The following is a 22,905-nucleotide window of genomic DNA, read 5'->3' on the forward strand; positions in this document are numbered from 1 at the left end:
ACAAATGTTTGACTGAACCATTCCGTCAAGAATTCCGGTACAGTAAGTCCCCTACATACGAACGAATTCCGCTTTGAGAGCACGTTCGTAAGCCCAATTTGTTCTTAAGTCCAACAAAGTCAGCCTAGGTACCCAACTAACACAGTCGGCTGGCTATACAGTACTGTACTGTAATAGGTTTATAATACTTTTCACGCTATCGTACATAAAAAAGAAACACAAAAAAATAAAACATTTTTAGTCTTACAGTACAGTACCTTGAGAAGTACGGTAGTACAGTACAACAGCTGGCATCCAGGGGCTGGCATCGAGTGAACAGGCAAGAAGAGTGACTGACTGGAGGAGGGAGAGGAGGTGGGAGATGGCAGAGCTGAAGGATCGTCAGCAATGGGAGACGGAGGGCAAGCTGCAGTTTCACTCACGCCTGATGTTGATGGAACGCACGTTCGCATCTTTGAAAGTTCGCAACTTGACGTTTCGTATGTAGGGGGCTTGCTGTGTCTCGTAGCTGTCATTCATCAGCAGGTAGTATTTAGAGAGATAGTCTGGGTTGACCTTCTCAGCCTAATTATTTGTGCTCAGTCCAGCACAGTATATATAGGTTAAATATTTAATTAAAACAAAAGTCTCGGACACACACGTAAAGTAAATGCAAGAACGACCCATCACTTTGTTGGGGTGAGCACACACAGCCCCTAAGGAAGATGGCAGTCATCAGCTGAATAAACATTCTGTTAAGCTAGGAAGTCACATGTTTGACACACGCACTTTCTCCTCATTTACTGATTATTTTTGAACTTCGCTTGGTTGACAGACATTGGCCACGACAGATTCCTCAACCGACTAATATCTTAACTCAAGCCGTACAGGGCTATGTGTATGTGTGTACAACATCTGTCTTCAACTAATAGAACTATGACATAGTTACTCATTATGGAAGCAAAGAACAAATAATAGCTGGCCAACTGTTGACCCTCAGGCTGAAAGGCAGGATCAACCAAGAGAATGGAATTGGTTAGACCTCCCTGTGTCACCTTGTTTGGATTTACTGTTGCTTCAAGAAAATGGCAGGGATTGTTTTCATTACTCTGATCTTTGGCTTTGGCTCCAGTGTATGTCAGATAGCAGTGGCCAGATGCAAACTTGCTCTGTATTGATCTCTCCCACTGGGTGGGTATCTGCAGTGTATCAGCCACTGTATCAGCAGCCCCTTCCCCCGGGGGGAGAGTCGTCCATGCTGCACAGCCAACTCCCTGACATTTTCATGGAGTTCAAAGCCCAAGTTCGTTTGGTGCTGACATTTTGGATTAGCTGGTTGACTGGAAGGCCTGCTTCTTTCCGTACGCTGTGAAATTTCTAAACCGCAGCAGCTGAGGGCTTAAAATGGCCGACAGACCCCCAGCTGGCAGCAATTAAGTGCACCGCAGCCCTTCGGCTAAACAAAGGTTTGTGGAGGCACAGTTGCTGCATATGCACTAAGCAGACTCGGCTGTAAACTCTCTTTTGTGTTGAGTGTTAGTGAGAGACGCTGTCAGCTAACGAGAGGTGAGCGGGTGGAGTTTTGCCACCTCTTGTTTAATGATGCGTTATCCCCAGGATGGTGGTCCCAAGACCCTGCCCAAGAGGCAGCAGGTCTTGACAGTGAAGGTGATCGTGAGAGAAGGAGCAAGGCAACCAGAGGAAGCCAGAGGATGGTCTTGAGAGGACGGCCCGGCAGTGACGGGCAGGGTGGCGTGGAAGCTGATCTTGCTGCTCTGGTGCCTGGGAGCAGGCTCCGCGTCTGCGCCACTTCTTTAATGGGCTCCCATCATGCCGTAGGTTGAAAGGGGAAGGTGGGCGTGAGAAGACAGGACGCTATTTTATACCCATTCAAGTAGCAAAAATTTAAGGGGCTAGACCAGTGCTATCTAAAACACAATTTAAACTTGAGTTAATTTAAATGAAAAAATTTAAATCCAGTTCCTTAGTCACACTGGCCACATTTCAAGTGTTAGTAGCTACGCATGGCCGGTGGCTGTGTCCTGGACAGTGCCAAGTGTTGGGAGGTATCTCGTTTACCAGGCTCTCTGAAGTGCGTTGTTGGTGGGGGTGTAAACTGGGTCAGCCTCTCTGAAAACAACTTGAGTTATCTTGTTAGGCGAACATTCATGCCCTGTGTGTGTGTCCAGCAAACACCTCCTAGATATATATCCAAAGAAACTCTTGGCCAGGGTCACCAGGAGACAGGCACAGGAATGTACACAGCAGCATCGTTTGTAATAGCAAAGCCTGGAAATGATCCGTGTGCCATCAACGGGAAGCTGGCTGAATGATGGTATATTCATACAGTGGAATAATTATAGGCCGGTACAATTAATGAATTGTAGCTGCACACAAAAGAATGATTGAATCTTAGCAATATGACTTCAAGGAGGAAGAAGTTAGTCCCACAGCATAAAAAGGCAGTGCCATCCTTTTCCAGAAGCCCAAAACAACGAAAACCAGAGAAGGTAACAGGACTGCTATACCAGAACATACTTTGAAATGTGATAAGACTACGTGCAGAAGAAAAGGAAAGGAAAGGAACGATGAGTACAAGATTCAGAGTAGTGGCTATCTCAGATAGAAGAGGAAGGAGAAAGAGGAACAGGGAGGGGGAGGGGGCAGCAGAGGACCACACAGATAGGATTCGAGTTATGGTCAAACAATGGGGTTTTCGTGCTAGGGATAGTGGTTGCAAAGATGTTTATTATATCATTTAAAATAGATAAAAGGCCAGTGATGATAGTGGGCCCTAAACGGAGGATAATGATGCATCTAGTCCTAAAGTCCAGTTTACAACAAAAACGAATCGAGTCCCTTTCCTTCCAAATGCTCATAGGCACACTGGAACATACATGAAAGTGACTTAAGAACAGTCACTTAACAGCTGTTTTTCAGGTGCCAACATTGTACTACTGAATCCCAGAGTGAAGAAAGTTAGGATCACCACCACATGCAGCCACACTGGTTTCAGAGGGCTACTTGAATTTTCAGTGCCGTCGTCAGTATATGAAGAAAACTGTCCCATCACACAGTGGCCTGCACTGAAGAATATCACGTTAAGCTTTCTGCTGCCTTAAGTCTGGGACTAAATTTGTTCACGTACAAATGGTTTTAACCCACACGCTCCCCAGCCTCTCAACTTGGACCTCAGAATTTAACATTTCAGTTGAGTTTTGGAGAAGAAAGAATAGTTTTTCGGATTCCAACAATGACAAGGAAGTAGGGGATTATGGGAAGAATTCCTTTAATCCAGCTCTCTGTTTCTAGTGACAGTATGTCTAAATCACCCCTTCTAGAAGTATTCCCTGTATTTATAAGACCACAAGAGAGACCTCGTTTCCTCCTGCGGCAAAGTTGAGCTCGCTTGCTCTCCTGTATCTGTGTGAACAGCGAGCCTTGAATGCCGCGCTGAGCTCCTCCAAGCAACAGGATCTGAACACTGTATCCAACCTTCCCTCGGTGTGTGGTTGATCACGAATGGAGGACCTTGGAAATGGGAAGATAGTTTGCAGCCATTTGGGGAGGCAGATAAGCAAGTATTTTATCTACGTGGGATGTGAAGCAAATGTGTTTGGAGCACATGACCGAATCTGACTTGTTTTTGAAAGGGTCCTTCTCGTTCCTGTGAGGAGAATGGACAGGAGTGGAAACAGGAAGAATAAATTATAAGACTATAGTAACAATCCGTTACAAATCCAGAGATAATTTGTCAGTTATGAGAGAGATGGAGAAAGAGCGAGACTTGGGATGCATGTGGAAGTTGAGCCTCCGAACCTCCCAGTAGATCGGGGAGTCGGGATGAAACATTACACTGAAAGACGAGGAGGAGCAGGCCTGCCACATCTTCCTGGGGCCTTTGGGCTTCTGCCACAGTGCCCGGGCCTCTTTCAGGAGCTTCAGGGGTGCCTTGGGGAAAAGATACTTTTTTAGCCTGTCCTGGACAGTGTTTGAAATGACAGTCGATGTTTCGCTGGGCAAGGAGATGAGAACAGGACTCAACTACCTGGAAAAGTACACCACGCTCCTTCCGCTGGGCTTCTCTCACTCACAGTGTTTTGCCAGCATCCTTACACCAGCAGTTGTCAAGCTTCCCTATGAGGGGTGAACCCTGTGAGCGGCTCTCTACACTGCCCTCCGTATTTTCAACCAGTAGTTGGGATCTAAACAGCCAGCAGTGGGCCTCAGTCCTGAATAAGGAATTGAGACTGTGCCCAGCAGGCATATGTGAATATATTGATATCATATCAATAAAATTGGGTTGTTTGCCCATTCCCTTGGTGCAGATGGTCGAAACTTCTTTTTAGTCTCACTTGGAGAACACAATTAGTAGTACTTGGGGCATCCTTATTACTGAACTTTTACAACATTATCACTGGGTGTCTGGTTTTCCAGCCCATATCAAGCATTACCCAGGTCTGGGACTTGAGGCAGTGTGGCCTGATAGGCGGAGTGTTGACATGGGCCCAGGAGGGCTTTGCGTCGTCCCAGGTTTGCAGCTAACCCGCTGACTCTTTCTGTCCATATCTTTACCCTGATTCACCCACCAGGCACTTCTCTGCCCTTGCAAGTAAGTCTTTCCACTGCTGTTAGCACACGACCCTGGAGTGCTGATTCAGTGTGTAAGCCTAGGCCTCGCTTGTAGGTATGTCTAGAGAGGGGTGTTTTGCTTCAGTGGAATCCAGGAACAAATAATGAAAAGTACACCAAGTACAAGGCCGAGGACAGACCAGGCACACTCTTATCAGTCATCTGAAATATGCACAGCCTTTCCAAAACAAATATGGACTCCTGTTTCTAGGAAAACACCAAAAAGTACTTATCAATTACCCTGTATATGGTTTGTGGAAAAAGACAACATCAGCCTACCCTGAAAGCCATAGCAAAGCAGATTCCTTTGGGCAACGGACAGCTGAGGGCCATGAGTGAGAGCCGCTGCAGAATCCCAGGCTGTGGCCTGGGACCAGTCCGTGGAGCCTTTCCTCTCCCTCCCGTGATCCCTGTGTCCCTCACCCTACACCCAGGCAGCTGAGCTCATCCTAGAAGAAGCTGAGAAGCTTGGTGTGTTCTGACTCATGCCCAAAGCCTCTCACTCTTCTTCCTGACCCTTTACAAGTCCAGAGGTGCCTCTCCTGAAGAGATTCCTAGAAAAATAGAGTGTGACCAAGTGGAAGTCCAGTAATAATAACAATAACAAGAGCCACTGTTAGTGGATAGCCTACATTCTGTCAAACATGGGCTTGATGGGCATGATTTTGTTTGATCTTCACGGCAGTCCTGTGAGGTAGGTGTCATCATCCTGTTTTACAGAGAGAACTGGAACTGAGCGTTGAAGAAGTTAACTGCCTTGTCCATGATCACATAGCTAGAAAATGGCAGCGGTGAGGGTCTTGTTCAGAATTGGGGCCTTTGACCACTTTCTTCTAGCGCATTCACGGGTGGCGCTAAAGGTAGTTTAGTTCCGGTCACCAGATTTAGAGTATGTCCTGTATTAAGTGGTGTTTTTATCTCAGACGAGGCAGGAAGGGAAATCATTTTGACGTTTAACCCTTAACCTCTTTGCTTTTTGTCCATTTCCCCACCTAGGACCCGAGCCCAGAGGGTACGGAAACCACGGTGCTGCGCAGGGCCCCAGGGCCTGCTTCCCCGCTATTCTGAGAGCCAGGCCGAAGGGCAGGAGCGGCTCTTCAAACTCACAGACAACATACAAGACGAATTGTAAGTTGGAGCCATGGGAAACCAGCCCTTTGGGTTCACCGGGTTGTCTTTTCTGGCTTTGAGTCTGAGAAGTTTCTGCCCGATCTGAGTATCAGCGTGACTCTTAGGCCTTGGGACTGGTCAACAAGATTCCTTGGCCCAGATGTTTTATAGATGCAGATATAACAATGGTTCTCAAACTGAGTTCCATAGCGGGACCTTAACGTTGGCAGTCTCCTTCTAATTAGTTCAAAAAGAGAAGATAAAATGTTCTCAATCTAAAGGTTTTTTGCCCTGTAAAACTTTCCTAAACTTTGGTGTTTTGTTGTTTGCTGCAGAATGCTAGTAAAACAAAACAGATAAACAACAAACAACTGGTAGCTGAAAATTTCGGAAATGCAGTGTTCTGAAGGTTGTTTTGTTACTCTTTGAATGTGGAGCCTTATATACTTGGGACCTTGTTATATTTTCAGTTAGTGACGTTTTTCCTAGTTGACGTGGTAGAATTCAGTATATCGCTATTTTAGGATATTCTGCAGAGACTCTTTTAGCATAAAATGCTCTGTAACCTAAATAGGTGTTAGAACCACAGTCCAGAGAAAGCAGTTAGTTCTGCCTGGTAAGTAGCAAAATACTAGTTTAATTTCTCTTAATGCCTTTTTCTCTCTCTTAAGATAAAGCAAGCTAGGGAGGGTTCAGAGAACCACGAATGTTTTTTGGTTGGTGGAGGATATCTGAAGTAGAGGTTAGCTCTCAGGAGAGCCTTCAGTGTCATTGTTAGAAATGCTGTTAAGCTAACCTCATCTCATAGTTTTGTAGCAGTATTTGAACGGGGATATCAAAAGCCAAATCCAGAATTCATCTGTTGCTTGCTGCGTGGGATGGCATCTTCCTAAATGTGTTTTTTGTAACTCAAGCTCCCTGCAGTGTTACTGGAAAGTCTCTCAGTGATGGAGGTGTATTACATTATCATAGTCAGCTCAGGCTGCCATAACAAAATACCGTCGACTGAGTGACTTAAACAACAAAAAATTATTTCTCATAGTCTGAGGCTGGGAAGTCCAAGATCAAGGTGCTGGCTGAGTTGGTTCCTGGTGAAGGCTCTCTTCCCGGCTTGCGGATGGCCACCTTCTGGCTGTGTCCTCACATGGCAGAGAAAGGGTGAGCAAGATCTCTGGTGTCTCCTATAGAATCAGGGCCCCACCCTTATGACCTCCTTTAACCTTCATTACTTCCTGGCTCCAAATAGGTGGGGACATAATTCTGTCCATAGCATACATCTGTCTGCTCTTTTAGTCTAGCCTCAGCTCTGGCCATCACTCCAATAACCAGAATCCCCAGTTTTCACTCCAGGGAGGGCTTTATATTCCTGCCTGCCTTCGGCGAGGATTTGGTGCCATGGCTGCCCTATATACCACTTTGCTGATGTAACTTTTGGCCTTTGGATCGGGGGCGCAGAGAGTCGTTCCTCAGGTGTAGCGGGACATGGTGCAGAGTCTACTAGAATGGCAGCTCCATGAGGGCCGCAGTTTTTGTCTGTTCCATTCATTGAAGAATCCTCAGTACATGGAACAGTGCCTGGCACATACTAGGCACTCAACAAACATGTGTTGAATTAATGATGGTTGGAAAGTTACTGTACGTTGTGCTTTTCATTTTCTTTCCCACTCACCCTTATTCAAGTGAAACCTTGTGAAATTCATTTTCAAGTCAAACCTTGGTCCTTGTGAAATTCATTTTCAATAGGATGACATATGCCAAGAACACAGGGAGAAATTGTGTACTACAGCTAACATAGGCTTGCTCCCAGTGAGATACATGCATTGAAAACAGAGCCATGGAAAGCTGAAAACCGAAATCAAAATGAAGTCAGTAAAACAGATTTCATGAAACTCTTGAAATTCATAAGAACTAGGAAAAGATGTTGGCGTGAATGACTTTTGACTCTTAAGATGAAAACCGTGTGTCTCTACCCAAGTTTGTGGGTTGAATCTTGCCAGTGAATGTTGAAGAAGCCACATGACCGTAGCCTTCCTCAGTGTACAGGGAAGAAGTCATCGGGGACCTGGCAAATGTTCCTCTGAAGTATCCTCGGTCGTCAGGCTGGGTCTTCACGGTGACGTGAATGTTGGAGGCATCGCTCTGCAAGAAAGGCGTTTTCAGGAGAAGCACAGGGGTGCCATAGAATACCTGACTTTTATCCTGGAATCGTAATTAAAAACATGTTTAAAGACCCAGTTATTTGCATATTTTCCTTCAGAGTTAACCCCTTAAAAGGCTCTTTAATACCTTGCCCTACTGTTCTAACTAAATGTTTCCACATTTTTTTCCAGTTAGACTCACTGTTTCACTTCTGGAAAATATTGTGTAATTACTTCCTGATGTAGTGAAAACCCCGCGAAGTCCACAATGCCATGGTTACTTCAACTTTGTTCTCCCAGATCAAGTTTCATTTAATTTTTTATTTTATTTATTTAATTAGTATTAAAAAGATAGTTGCTGACATATGATTTAAGGCCTGGCCAACTGAAAAGGCTTCAGTTTCGAATGAATCAAATATTACTCTGATATGTTACAGAATTGCCATTACTTTCCATTTTTCTTAAGTTTGGTTCTGAAATCGGATCCTGGGTTAAGATGATGTTAAAGTGAAATTTGTTCTATTTATTGAATTAATTTTTCTCTGTAACTAGTGTCTAGTCTGTAGCCAGAAACCTCATTCTCATTTAAAAAAAAAAAGAAAGAAAGAAAGAAAGAAAGAAAGAAAGAAAGAAAGAAAGAAAGAAAGAAGTACCTATTTTATTTCCAATACACCATCACAGACCAAGTTACGTACTAGCAATGTAAGCACTAGGGTGGCTCTTTACCTTTTCCAAAAAGGTGCTCACAAGCAATGCACTTGACCCTAAGTCGCTGCCCAAACATACTGTTTTCTGGAGTTTATTTGACAATTAGATTATATTTTTAAAATGTAGTTTTAGGAAATAGTATGTGTGAGATTTTTTTTTTTTTTTTTTAGATATTTTATGCTTTAAAAAAGAAGCTTTCAGTTCTCTATCCCAATTTTAATATTTCGATATATTTAAATATAATTGACTTCCTTTGTAATCCTAAGCATTTTATTTTATGCATCGAAAATTAGCATTCTTAGAAGGGGATTATGGGCCTCCCCAGAATGCCGACGTGGGGGTCCATGATCCCAGAATATTACGAGCTCCTTAAATTATTATTATTCATTATTTTTTAGTATTGTGACCGTGCTAACAAAAAGAGTCCTTATCCTTTAGAGAAATATGCTGGTATATTTACAGATGAAAGGAAAAGGAATGAACAGCAGCAACTAAGAACCCTTCAGGGGCAGCAGGACCTGGGAAGTGGTTCCCGTGCAAGACTTTGAAGGTGGTGCTTGCCTTCTGGGGACACTTGAAAGTCACCCACAGGAGGCCGCTTGAGTCTAGTCAGTGTCTTGGAGGCTGTCACTGGATCCCCGGGTCACTTGATCTCAGCCGAGCCAGGCAGCTCCGTGGTCCGTTTGGGTTGTGTGCTCATTTCCATCTGTTTGAGTATGCTCCTCCTCTTCTTTTTCTTTATTGAGATCTTTTTTTAATCCAAAAAAAAAAAGTATAAAAAGTAAACCAAAATAGCCTATAAACCCACCAGCCAGGTTAGTCTTTTCTCTTTTTGATGAAATAAACTCATGTACATAGTTAGCAAATTCAAAGAGTACAGAAAGAAAGAAAATCAAGAGTAAAATTCTCCTTTCTTGCCCCCTTTGTAAACATACTGTTTATATATTTTGTATCCTGTCTATCCTTCTTGAGAAATTGCAGATAGAGATAGAAATCAGAATTTTTTATTTTGAGCACAGGTTATAGTGTTGATTCTAATAGCATATAATTGTAAATAAAAACCTTATAGTAATATATGCAGTCTCAAAACGAAAACAAAAGATCAGACCTTTTGAGAAGCGGGATAGAATTCATTGGCCTCCGTTTTCTAAACCAGGAAATAATCTACCAAATAACCTTTGACGCTTAGGAAATTGGATATTCTTTGATATGCCACTAAATTAAAACTTTCATTTGGTGGATTATCCAGCTACTCTGATAAAAGTTAATGGCTTGTCTTTGCTGTACACCTGAAACTAACACAACGTTGTAAATCGACTATACTTCAATAGAAAGAAAGGCACGGAGGGAGGGAGGAAGGAAGGAAGGGAAAGTTAGTAGCTTGCTAAATCTTTAACAAGTTAAATCAAGACTTCTGAGAGAATTCTTTATCTTTACCACTGGGTAAAATACATGCAACATCCAAAGTTGTGCACTGGCAAATTCCATTGGACCCTACAACGTAAATTCATTGTTATTTTCTGAGACTACATAACACATGAATTTATTGCACCCTACTATGTCCCAGGACAAGTTCACAGTCTAGCAGGGGAAGCAGACACTATTACCAACTATCTATAAACATGTGATTGCTTTTAAAATACAAGTATGGGCCATGTGTTATGGGACCACGAGGGCAAGTGATTAATTTGTGCCTAGAAAGCCAGGGAAGGCTGTTGGCAGTTGATCTGGTCCTGCAGCACAAGGAGAAATGGGCCGAGAAGAGAGAAAGGCATGAGTGCCGGGCAAAGGCTCAGAGGCAGGAGAGTTAGCGGCATTTCTGGGGGAACTCCAATTAGCTGGGTGTGGTGGCAGCACACGTGTGGGAGGGAAGGGGCGGAGGTTGGAAAGCTGGAAAGGTGGGTTACAAGGCCAGATGCTGAGAGCTTTTTTTTTTAAAAATCCCACCCCCCCTTCCCCCCTTGGTGTCCATACAGATTCTGAGAGCCGTAAACGGCTTCCTGTAGGCCGTGGTGAGATTTTGAAGAGGATCTCACTCAAAATGACGTTAAAAATGTAACCTTGACAGCAACGGAGAAAGGGGTCAGAGTTGGAGAGACTGGGGGCAGGAAAGCACTTAGGAGGCCCTGGGAGTGATCCAGGTGAGTGCAGGCTGGCAGAGAAGAGGGGGAGAGGGGACAGGGAGGCAGCCGTCAGTACAGTCAGTAGACTGACCAGGTTTAGAAGCTGAGCGAGGAGCAGGGCTGAGAGGGACTCAAGGGCTGCTTGCCTGGTCGGTTGGATGGAGATGCCGTCCACTGCGAGGGGCGGCGCCGGAGGAGGAGAGGATTCGAGAGGCCGTGGTGAGTGTGAGGACCCGTGGGACGTGTGCGCCGAGATGCTCTGCAAGACCCCAGGCTCAGACACAGGTGTGCGGTCACACCTGGACTTGGGGAGTGACACGTGCGGGGCAGGAGCCTGTTCCAGGAGCACTCCTGGAGTAAGACAGCTCTGAACTCTTCTGATTTTGAAATGCCTACAAAGTGAGGAAAATAAACATATATAAATAGAGTTAATAAAGCAAAAAAAAAAAGAGTGGGAGGAAAAGAAAGAAATCAATTGAAAAGGGTAATTGAAACAATTGGCAGATTTCTCTCTCCCTAAGGAGCAATAATTGGTCCTGAGCCTGTTTCCTTGTGGTCTCTTAGAGGGTCACTCATTTTCCCAACCTGCTGAAGCAAGGATCTGTAGTAGACTTGCAAGGGGACCTTCCCCACAGGATTAGGATAACTTAGGATCTGTAGTAGACTTGCAAGGGGACCTTCCCCACAGGATTAGGGTAACTTAGCATCTGTTCTCAACGAAAGAAAGAAATAACAATAGCCACCGTTAGTTGGGCATGTAGATCAGTTCTGATCATCACAGTGGCCCCAAGAGGAGATATGATGATCCTCCCTCTACACACGACGGCACGAAACTGTGAGCCAAGCCACGCGGCTGGTGACAGAGCCAGTTGGCACCTAAGATTGGCTGGTTCCAATGGCGCATCAGCCGTGGGGCTTGGAGACAACATTTCTACCTGCCACAGAGCGAGAGGGTTGAAGCTGTTGTTGGTAATGCCATTGGTGTTGATGAGAATACCCTGTGGTATCATGGTTTGAGATGTTGTTTGTCGTAGTGGGTGCTACTTCTGCGGCATTGAACCTTGGCCAGGTTCACCCACTGTTAGAACCTGTCGTCTTGGAGAATGGTGTAAGCCACATGCCACAGCTTTCCTTTCTCTCAGAAGAAACTTTCTGAAGTTGCTCCCAGGGTCAGAATGTCCTCTTTCTCTCCTTAAAGGAGAGTTATAAGTGAAACTTTTAACTAATGTCTAAAAATCCTGTTTTTTGTTTTGTGGCACGTGGGCTCCGGAGCACAGGCTCACCAGTTGTGGCGCACGCGACATGTGGGATCTTCCTGGACCAGGGCTCGAACCCGTGTCCCCTGCATTGGCAGGTGGATTCTCAGCCACTGTGCCACCAGGGGGGGTCTCCGCCTGTTTTTTTTATAGAATCATTCATGGTGTCTACAGCGCACTGGACAGCTTCTCTGGTTCTTCATATTTGAAGGGTACAGCTTATCCAGAGGCTGTGTGTCTCTGGCCACGTTTTTTCATGCTTCCTCCGAATTAATAATAGGTCAGAGGGTAGAAGGGCACACTCAGGATCGGCCTGAGACCACATGGCTTTCCTCCCCATGTCATCCCACGAGGGTCTGCAGTGGTCACTCATTCATGAGCCAAGAGCAGCCCTGCGTGAAGCGAGGCGGGTACGGGGGATGAAGAGTGGAGAGCCCTGTGTCTAGACTCAGCTCGTGTGAGGCCATAGCCGCTGCCACTCTGGACGAAACCCTGAGCCTCTCAAGTGATGCAAATGAAAGGCTGTGGAGCACAGGCCTTTGCAGGGGACGGCCAAGGCAGGGAGGGGGACACTGGGCTTTCACGACAAAGGGACAAGAGGCGGGGGCAGATGGGCAGAGAAGCGCTGAGTGCACTCATTGGCTCAGCTTCTCTTGTCCCCCTGGGTTTTGGTTCCTCTCTCTCAGTGACAAGTTTGGGGTTGGTCTCCATTACAGGAGGGGACCCGTAATCTGGAGCTCAGTTTTAATTATTCTTTGTTGTGGTTTCCAGATTTTGTTTTTTAAAAAATGTATGCTGTAATGATGGAACCCAAAGCCTTGGTCACTGGTTGTGGGAGTTCCAGGGGAGCATCAGGAGGAGAATGGAGAGAGAGACGCTGTTGGCTAAGTCAGTGTCTGGGTTCTTGCTCAGACCCTGGTCCGGGTGGTCCGGGACCCTGGCACTCCAGCTGAGGCCCCGCTGTCTCCCTTTCCCCTCCTTTCACTTAGACCCTTGGCTGCTTTTGACTTGAAAAGACTAGAACATTTCACGTAAATGCCCAAAAATTACTGTCTGTATTAGCTTCAGGGTAGGAATAGGGCCCCTGGGCTCACAGAATCGAGATCTGTGCACATTTACAAACTGCTCCTCTCCCCTCACGTTTCTGTAATGGACGTGAATTCCTTTTTTTAAAATTTATTTATTTATTTATTTATTTATTTATTTATTTATTTATTTATTTATTTATTTATTTATTTATTTATTTTTGGCTGTGTTGGGTCTTCGTTGCTGCGCGCGGGCTTTCTCTAGTTGCGGCGAGCGGGGGCTACTCTTCGTTGCGGTGCGCGGGCCTCTCACCGCGGTAGCCTCTCTCGTTGCGGAGCTCGGGCTCTAGGCGCGAGGGCTTCAGTAGTCATGGCACGTGGGCTTCAGTAGCTGTGGCTCGTGGGCTCTAGAGCGCAGGCTCAGCAGTCGTGGCGCACGGGCTTCGTTGCTCCGCGGCATGTGGGATCTTCCCGGGCCAGGGCTCGAATCCGTGTCCCCTGCGTTGGCAGGCGGATTCTTAACCACTGCGCCACCAGGGAAGCCCGGCCATGAATTCTTCGCCCGTGGATTTAGTGACTTTGTGACGGCAGGTAGTATGATCTCTATCAGATGAAGCAGCTGAGCCGCAGAGACAGCAGCTGGCCCAGCCTGGTGGGTCTCCCTGCCCGCTTGGCCTGCGCTTCCCCCACCGTGTGGACAACTTCCACCAGAGCGTCCCAGCTCAGAGCCACCCTTCCTCCTTCCTTCCACCCAGAGCAGAAGTTGTTCTGGCCTGATGGAGGACTTTGCAGCGTCTGTGGCCTCTTGAAAGGGAGTCTGTTTTTAAAGAAGTCCAGTTTGGAAAGGGCACTAATAATGTCAGCCAGTCGGCCCGGGTGTAAGAGTAGCTGCCCAGACGGGAAGGCCTTGGCCCTTTTAGAGGCTGTGCGTAAATGTCAGACAGTGGGTACTAAACAGGGTGAGAGTGGAGGCACGGGTGATGGGATAGAAGTACCCCATCTTGTGCTGGACCAGAGGAAAGGTAACAGTCTCTATTGGATTTTTAATGCACGTGCTGCTCTCACCCTAATTGCGGTGGCCAACTTCGGGGATCTCCTTTGAGAGCCCATTACAGCCTCAGTCGCCGTGTGCCCGGCCCACCTGTGCTCACAGGTCCTAGGCCATATTCAGTTTTTAAGCTAGTTTCCCAGCAAGTTCTAGCTGGTCCTGTGATCCTTCCTCTCTTTGTCAGGAAGCTTTTTTCATCTCTCTCTGCCTCTCTGTCTCTTTCTGTCACCTTTTCCTCCCCTGGACCAGCTATTTTAGATTTCAGTTGGTTTCTTTAAATGACACTGCTGCCCCCTGGATACTGCCAGAGCCCGGGATATGGGAAATTCCGTGCCAAGTGGCCTGAACACCAAAAGCTGCTGGGTGTTTCTAATTTTGGCATTGAGACTTTACAAGTCTACATTCTTGGCATTGCCAACCAGTTAGAATAGAACAGTAAACCCCAATTTTTGTCATGTGAGGCTGTAATTAAAATGGCAGCTGGAACCAGGCATATTTTCACTGAGTGCTGAGGGGGTGGCCGACTCAGTGGTGGGTGCCCAGGGAGACACGGGGGGCGTCGGGTGTGGACCCCACTCTTACATCCGCTTAGTCAGAGAGTCAAATACCTGTCCGGGAAACAAAATGAGAACAAGTAGTTGCTTGCAAGTGCTCTTGACGGTAAGCGAGGAAGCCTTCAGAAGTGGGCGCAGGGTGGGCGTGTTTCTCGGGAAGCTTCAGAGAGAACTCGTGAATCCTTGGGCTGAGAGACAAGACGTGTTCAGAATGGGGGGCTCTCTGAGCCCAGAGGTGAGCAGGGGCCTGGCGCCAGCTTGGGGCTGAGAGAGGACCGGCCTGCCCAGCAGCCAGGCAGGCCTGCTCCATCCCATCAGAGTTTGGCGACTGCTGACCATGGAACAAAGCCATCCTGGGACCCGGTCCCTGAGCCGTTCCAGGGGAGCCGCGGCTCCAGGCAACTGTGGTGTGGCAATTCCTCTCAGGACATCAAGTCCCAGGGGGCCGGGGCTTGACAGCCAGCCTGTCGTCAGCTCTTAGTATTCTTGCCGTCACCCGCTCCCCTGCGCTGTCCCCGACCTGGCCGCCCCATTGTGGAAGGCTGTCACAAGATGCGACGGAGGCAGCCAGGCCTGGGAGAGCTGTCACGGCGGTTTCCAAGGGTCACTGCTCTTCATTCAGTAGCCGAGCTGAGAGCTTTGACGTGCATAAATTTCCACTTTAAATCTGGGGCTCCAGGGAAGAAGAGATTTTTTTCTGAGTGGCCCTAAAGCCCCTTAGAAGTGATGACTGAGAGTTTATGGAAATCAAGATTCCAGCTTTACCTAAAAAAGCACTCTCTAACCGGTGAGTTCTGAGAACGCGGTGGTGGTCTCACCAGTGAGTCCCGTCCCTGGAGGTGCTGAGCTGAGACCAGGTGACCTCTTACTAAACTGTGACAAAAAGGAAGTAGACGTAGGTGCGCACATGGAGAAGGCGTGCCGTCCTCTCGCGGCGCCTAGGTTGGTGCCCCATCCGGTTCCGCTTTCCCCGCGTCCATCTCCACCACCCCTGCCCACGACTTCCAGCCCTGTGGCTGCCCCTCCCCCACCCCGCCTTCCCGGTGAACCTTCTCAGCTGCTGCTTCAGTCAGCATTTCAAAGCATTGTATTTCCTTCGTCTCTTCTGCCCAACAAAGCACTGCTACAGTTTCCTCTAAGCCTTAGGCTACAAAAAGGCCATGAAATTGTTTCTCCCGTTGATACCCTTGGTCGTATTTATCGTGCCCCCCTGTGTAAGGGCTCTGTGCTTCACGCACTGGCCTCACGGCAGCCCTCAGAGGCCAGTGTCACTTTTTTTTTATTCCTACTTTACACACAAGGAGACGGAGGCCCAGAGTGGGTGAGCGCCCTGCCCAGGGTGTAGTGAGGGAGGGAGCCTGGCTTCACAGTCGGAGCCTCGGGCCCCCCTCCTACAGCCTCAGCCTCCAGGGGCAGCTGGCGAGGCTCTGCGCGCCCTTCTCACTCCGCCTCTTTCTCTGCAGCTTCATAGCCGTGGAGAACATCGACAGCTACTGTGTGCTCATCTCCTCCAAGGCTGTCTACTTTCTGAAAAGCGGAGACTACCTGGACCGGGAGGCCATTTTCCTGGAAGTCAAGTACGACGATCTCTACCACTGCCTCGTCTCCAAAGACCACGGGAAGGTGTATGTGCAGGTGACCAAGAAGGCCGTGAACACGAGCAGTGGGGTGTCCATCCCCGGCCCTTCTCACCAGAAGCCGATGGTGAGTGCACCCCTGCGCTGTCTCCTCAGCCGGCCGCTGCCCTGCTGGTGCTTCTCAGCGGGAAAGTGTTTGCCCAGCGTGAGGCTTGGGCTGGGCTGTTGTGAGGCCCCGGGGCTCCTGCTTCTTAGTCCCGCAGGCAGAAGGCACTCAGCGTGTGTGGGGTGGGGGTGACGACGCCGGCTCTCCCGGCTCCACCGGCTCCACCGGAGGGCGGGTTGCTCGAAGCTTGTGCCTCGGTTTCCCACCCATACAGTACGGGCAGGATTACCGCCTCTAATCAGCCGTGAGGACCAGCTGACATGATGCACGGGGGTGTTTTATTCCTAAGATGGGACTCTTCGGCGCATTGAATCTAAGAAAGCGTTAGAGCACACATTGGCTTCTTCGTGGCTTCCCCCCTAGAGTGATTGGAAACTAACTTTTTTTTCCGCACAAGGAAGCAGTATCTAGCATAGGCCCCTACCCATGGTAAAAGCTCAATGAATATCCGTAAATAAACTTTACACTTGACCTCCAAAAGGTACAAGATATTGTTACGGCAGGACTTTTCGATAACACCGATCCTGTTAATAACCAGCATTCGTTAAGGGCTTACTATGTGTCAGGCTGGATTCTAAGTACTTATAGATTATTTAATGTTGTACTGCTGTTGTCCCCACGTGACTGGTAAGGAGGCTTGGTGAGGACAGGTGACTCGCTCAAGGTTATCCGGCCAACACCGGAGGGAGCTGGGGTTCAAACCCACGTGCCCGTGCAGCTCCAGAGCTGGCAGCGTGGACCACTCTGCTGCCTCCGCTCAGAGGAGCTGTTGTTGGCTCGGCAGAAGCACGTGTGAGGGACCCCACCGCCAGCCATATTCTAACGTGGGATCTTTTCATGAGACCAGGTGTTGGCCCTGCTCATTTTTCACCTGGAATGCTAGGATTTTCAAGCCTGCATTCGAGAATGACTTGCCATTCAAAATGGCCCTGCTTATCTCAGTGTTTCCACAGATGAGAAGCAGCAGCAAGCCTTTTTGGGCCTCTCTCCCTTGACCTTCTCCCTGCCCAGGAATGCGCTTGGGTTTGGTTTGGCTTGTGCAGGCTCCCCTGGGGTCATTGGCTTAGGTTAGGGCCGGTAGATTAATTGAGTTAACACCCAAAAGCCTGAGTATTTCCACAAGTTCCTTTCGGAGGTGGGGAGCTTTGCCCAGCTGCACTTTCGTCCTTTCAAGGCAAGTGAGCTTTCTTGATAAGAAAGGCCTCGAGGGCATTTGTGTGCTCTGACCATCACCAGACTTTAGATGTGAATCCCAAGTCTTTGTTCTCCGCTTAGTCTCACCTCAGCTGGTCCTCACACCTCGGCGCTGAAACTGGTTCTCAGTTACAGGCAGTCCCAAATGTCGGGTGATTATGGGTCGACTGCACAGTCACCTGGGGAATAAGTTCAAGATACAGGTTCCAGAGATCCACCCCAGACCTCGAATCGGCGTAACCAGGAGTTAGGGCCCTGGGAATCTGTTTCTTAAAACTACACCCATGCTGTTCTGATCCGCAGTCAGGCTGGGGGCTGCTGCCTGGGTGGATTTCAATGGCCCGTGTCCCGTGATTCTGTTTGGCTTCCCACCTTGGGGGCAGGTTACTCATTCTGTCCTTTTCTTCAGGTCCACGTGAAATCAGAGGTCCTTGCTATCAAGTTATCACAAGAAATAAACTATGCAAAGAGCCTTTACTATGAACAGCAACTTATGTTAAGGCTCAATGAAAACCAAGAGCAGTTGGAGCTGGATTCCTGAGAAGCCCCAGCTGCGGAGGGACACTCCCAGGCGTAGACCCCAGACCAGTCAGGAGGGGAGAGGCCCGTGGGCTTGGCTTAGGTTAGAGGAAACCAGAATAAGGTTTGGGGGATGCTGTCAAGAGGGAGAGTAAATACTGATGAGGGGGTGGGGGCACAAATGGAACCATATTAATTTGTGGGGCAGGGGGTTACTTTAGATTATGGGGAGGTAATTTTTAAGAGGCATTGGTTGAATAATGTTTAAAACAAAGAAAGTGTAACTGAGATCAATCTAATTTTTAGATTGCCCTGTATTTTGTTAACATGTATATATGTACAACTGTGTGTTTGTAAATACGTAGGAGCATTTCTGAACAGGGCCTGTGATGTGTGTTAAGGTTTGTTAACTGTAAAGTAATATAAAATTATATTGGATCTTCTGTTGCACTAATTCTACACGTCTCATTCAGGGTACTGTCCGTGAAGAGGGATTCTTGGAAGCTGCAGAATGTTATGCCTTAGTTCGGGAAACTAGAGTATTCACGGTCAGGTGGGCTGAGGTGAGGGAGCAGGTGCGTCAAGAATGACGCCTTTGAAACCTGTGCTCGTCCCGCTGGAGCCGCGAACCGAAGTGTCTAGACCCAGAGCCAGCCCTTGATGAGGCCTAGGGGAGTGACTCGGACGCATCTTTTATTTATTTCCCCCCCCAGTTTAAAGACAGTTCTTAGAGTGTCACAAGTTATTTTTTATCTGCCTGTCTCGCTGGCTCTCTCCTGACTAGTCTTGCCAGACTTTGAGGTAAAACTTTGAGGTGTGTTCTGTTACCGCGCACACACACACACACACACACACACACACACACACACACACACACACACACACACACACACACACACACACACACACACACACGCCAGCATTATAAGGTTTCCTTGGGTTATTGTCAGAGAGGCCAGTTTGAAACGTTGGTAGGCTCTGATAACTTAGAAGGGGAAAAAAATCCCGTAGGACTGTTTAACAGATCAAAGATCCACAAATTTATCAAAAACCCACAGCGAGAGTGTTCCCTCTCCAGGGCAGCAGCAGCAAAGGAGGTCCCGGGACTCTGTTCTCCTTAGTAAATACAGGCAGCCACCCAGCCCCGCAGCCCTGGGGACCCAGGGACGGCAGCCCTGGGATGAGAAGGGAGAAGGAGGGGGGTCTTAGAAAAGGGAATGAAATCTGAGTGCTAAAAAGCTGTTCTTGTAAGTTTGGGGCCAAGATTTGGCCAAAATATCTCTTGCCCTTGGTTTTAAATTCCAACCGGTGGCAAGACCTAGACCGAGTGCCCTCTCCTTCCTGGGTCTTGTTTCTGTGGTTTCTCTTTTCTGTAGGGAATAACCAAGGTAGGGAGAGGGGAGGCCTAGAGTGAATGACTAGCCTTGTGATTTTTTAGTTTTTATTTTAATAAATCTAGTCAGTCTCTACAACCATGTCACATGTAGCTGAGATCTAAAAGGACCCATCGGATCAGTGGATGCGTGGAAGGTTTTGGTGTTTATAACTCATGACCCAGATCCTTCCAAAACACAAATGAAGCTAATCTGTCTTTCTCTCCCCACTCGGAGTGTGTGTGTGTGTGTGTGTGTGTGTGTGTGTGTGTGTTTTCAAAGAGCTTTAACCCAAGTGCTTAGTGCTTTGGCAAAATAGTGTTTTCAGGGCTCGTCTTGAACTCCAGGATTGATATATGGTCTTCACTGAACTCTGGGTTCATGGACTGCAGAACTGACACCCAGTTTTTGAAGGGTCGGGGTGGGTTTTTGGTCCGTCGGTTGGTTGGTTCTGCTGGGCCACAGCCATGCGCCAGGTGCGTCTCCCTGCAGGCTTCTCGTCTTCCTCACCAGCCTCCCGCCCTGCACCCCGCAAGTTTGGCTTGTGGTTTTTGTCATCAGTAACGCACTGCCTGAGATCATGATCTCTTAACGATGAGACTCTCAGAGGGTTGATGGTTTGTGTCAGTGAGCCTTCTGTCACTTTCTGGAGTGAAGTCACTTGGGAGTTCTGTTGGATTGAGGAGCTTGGTGTTACTAAGGAAGCCTAACTTTGGGCCCAGCGGCAACCGGTGTCCTCTGCAGCTCTGCCAACGGGAAGTTGGTTGAGGGCTGCGCTGTGGAATGGTGCTTCCAGGAGACTCCAGAGGGGTGTTGAGATGCCCTCCTCCCGGCTCCTTTCTAAATTTCATCAGCCCTCGAAATAACAATAGTTGCTCATCTCCCTACTGCACAACTCCCCTCTGACGTTTGCGCCTTGGAAGAGGCAGATGTTAAAGTGGGATCCAAAGACCAAATGGGGCGGGGTTGGGGGGTGGGTGCCAGCTAAGAGCTTCTCAGGCTCCCTCCGCCCTCGCAGCCCTCGTGCCAGGCCTGGTGATGATAAGGTTTCAGGGGCTTTGGACATAGTTTCCTGGTTTGCCAGGAAAAAATCCAAAGCTTTGGAGGAAGCAGGCCCTGGCTCTGGCTTTTAAATTGGTATTTAGCCAGCGATGTCTGAGACGTTGTTATGATAATTTCTGCCGATTTTCTTGCTGCCTCAAGTACCCAGTTCCTCTCCGAGGAAAGTAAAATAAATTGAATCAGGAGAACTTGGGCAAGCAGAAAGCAAAGCCCCCCTTGATGCCCTGAGCCAGCACAGCTGGCCGCATCACCGCCTGGCCACAGCTGCTTTCCTCACCCACCAGAAAGGCTGGCTGTTGTGTGCTTCCCACACCTGGGCCTGCTCACCACTGACTGGGAAACAGAAACATGGCCTCGTAGCGGCCCGAGTGCCTCACCGTGGTGGAGACACACCTCGGGGTTTGGAAGGCTCCTGGGCCGCTTTGTTTTTAAGCATCATCTGTGCCTCAAAATACCATGGTAGCTGCTCGATAATATTCTGAAAATAAAGTATCTGGGTCTCCACCGTGTGAACACTCTTACAATCACCAATCTGTTGAGACTCTTGAATCTGTTTCTCATATCAGAGTCGTTATTTTTCTTCCTGTGGAATAAAATGCTCTGTTGGCTTCCAAACATGTTGTTTCCTTCTGGTTTCTTGCTGTCCCATAGACTGTAGAACCATCGCCAGTGACAAATGCCAAACGTATTACAACACGTGCAGTCACACGCAGGCTTTCCCTCGCTCCGGGCAAGCGCGTTCCCAGGCCAGCCCTGCACCTCGGGCCTTGCTTAACTTCCGAGAGTTGGCAGCTCTTCCCGTCAGCCAGGGCCGGGCTTCGTGTTGGCTGCGCTCACCTCACCACTCTGAGGATACTGGTCCAGGCCCTGGCAGGATGGAAGTTGTCATTTCTGAGGAGGAGCAGGACTGGTTAAGTTCAAGGTGCCCACTTGATATTACTGGACAGGTCAGGAAGGCAGCCGGGCACTGGCGTCTGGAGTTCCAGGGATGAGTCTGGGCCAAAGGCATAAGATTGGGAGTCATCGTGCAAGTGACACATGGAGCCTGGATGAAATATGAAATCCTCAAAGGAGTGGGGCAGTGCGGGGAGGGCAGCAAAAGAAAAGAGGTCCAAGATCTGAGTCCTGGGGGTCCCTGAGGTTTAAGAGTTTAGGCAAGTGGAGAGGAGCAGCAAAGGAGACAGAGCAGTGCCTTCCAGAGTCGGGTGTGAAACCAGGAGGGCGTGGGGTCCAGAAAGGTCCACAGAGGAGGGAGATGAACTATCAAAGGCTGCTGATTAAGTAGGATGAGGACCAACAGTTAATGCTGGATTTACAACATTGAGGTCACCGGAGACCTTCCTAAGAGTGGTTTCAGTGGAGTGGGGAGGGTGAAGGCTGGATACATAGATTCGAGAGAAAAATGAAGAGAGATTGGAGAAAATGAATATTGACAGCTCTCTGGAGTAACCTGGCCATAAGTGGAGAGAGATGGCTGGTGCTTCGAGAGACGAGGGGCGATAATAACGGGGAGAAGGGAGCCTGGCTGGCCGGGGACATGGGCAGATGAGGTCGAAACTACTGGAGATTCTCATTTGGTTTCTTCTGTTTTCCCAGGGAGATCAGCAGAGAATAAGGACGGGGCAGGAGGGGATGGGAATTTGGAGAGAAGGGAGAGGTAGAAAACATTTAGGATAAAGGGAAAGTGAACAGACCAGGGAGGTAAGGGATGTTTGCCAGGCAACATACGGGCCCATTTGAGGTTGGTGATCAGGGATTTAAAGTGAGACCAGGCAGCCTTGGTGGTGGTTTTCTCCAGCCACATTCAGCTGCAGGGTTCAGCGTGGAATAGGCAAAGAATTGGATTTCATCAAGAAATGCTCCCCCTCATTCAAATACCCCGTCCACCGTTGGGGAGGGGAGGGGAGGGGAGGCTCACTCCCCCAAACGAGGGCACAACTAGAATATTGCAGGGGCTCCCGGAGCAGGGGGCCGGCATCTGAAGACAAGCTGTCCCAGCACGCCAGGCACAGAAAGGGCGCACGGCACTCCTCCCCCGAACTCAGACACCAGGTCACTATGGAGACCAGGTCCTGGGGAGTAGGTGCTGGTCCAAGCTGCGTCCCTCTGGCTGGGAAGGTGCCTGAAGCAATTGTGGACACCAAAGGAAGAAGAAGGGAACTTGCTGCGGAATAATCCTGTTGAAACTTTTAAACGTCAGATTTAAAATTTTTGCATACAGATGCGAAACAAAAATATAATTTCATATCTATGTTACAGCATATGAGGGCAGCTATTGCTTCCCCCCCCCCCATATCCCTCCCGACTCCACCTCAAAACCAGTGGACTCGTGGATGGCCTGTGTTCTCACTATGTTCATGTGATTATATACAGACATTAGTCATATGTCGTTCCCAGCGTTTGTTTTCATAACGTTGGAATCATATGCTTTTCTGCACCTT

General features: G+C 48.2%; 1 protein-coding gene across 7 annotated transcripts in view; it reads left to right on the forward strand.

Moving 5' to 3' along the window:
* Positions 1-21,057, forward strand: part of VPS13D (vacuolar protein sorting 13 homolog D) — a 248,003-nt gene extending 226,946 nt beyond the window's left edge. For 6 of the 7 annotated variants that reach the window (XM_068538909.1, XM_068538914.1, XM_068538911.1 and 3 more), the window contains 3 exons: positions 5,608-5,739; positions 16,037-16,277; positions 17,920-21,057. In XM_068538909.1, the coding sequence (XP_068395010.1) occupies positions 5,608-5,739; positions 16,037-16,277; positions 17,920-18,051 (505 nt within the window). In that variant the 3' untranslated portion in view covers positions 18,052-21,057. Of the gene's footprint in view, positions 1-5,607; positions 5,740-6,763; positions 6,880-16,036; positions 16,278-17,919 lie in introns of those variants that run through there. The other variant, XM_068538915.1, reaches the window with a different exon arrangement.
* The last annotated feature ends 1,848 nt before the right edge of the window (positions 21,058-22,905 follow it).

This window comes from Eschrichtius robustus, chromosome 3, assembly GCF_028021215.1.
Source record: "Eschrichtius robustus isolate mEscRob2 chromosome 3, mEscRob2.pri, whole genome shotgun sequence".
NCBI classification, from domain to species: Eukaryota; Metazoa; Chordata; class Mammalia; order Artiodactyla; family Eschrichtiidae; genus Eschrichtius; species Eschrichtius robustus.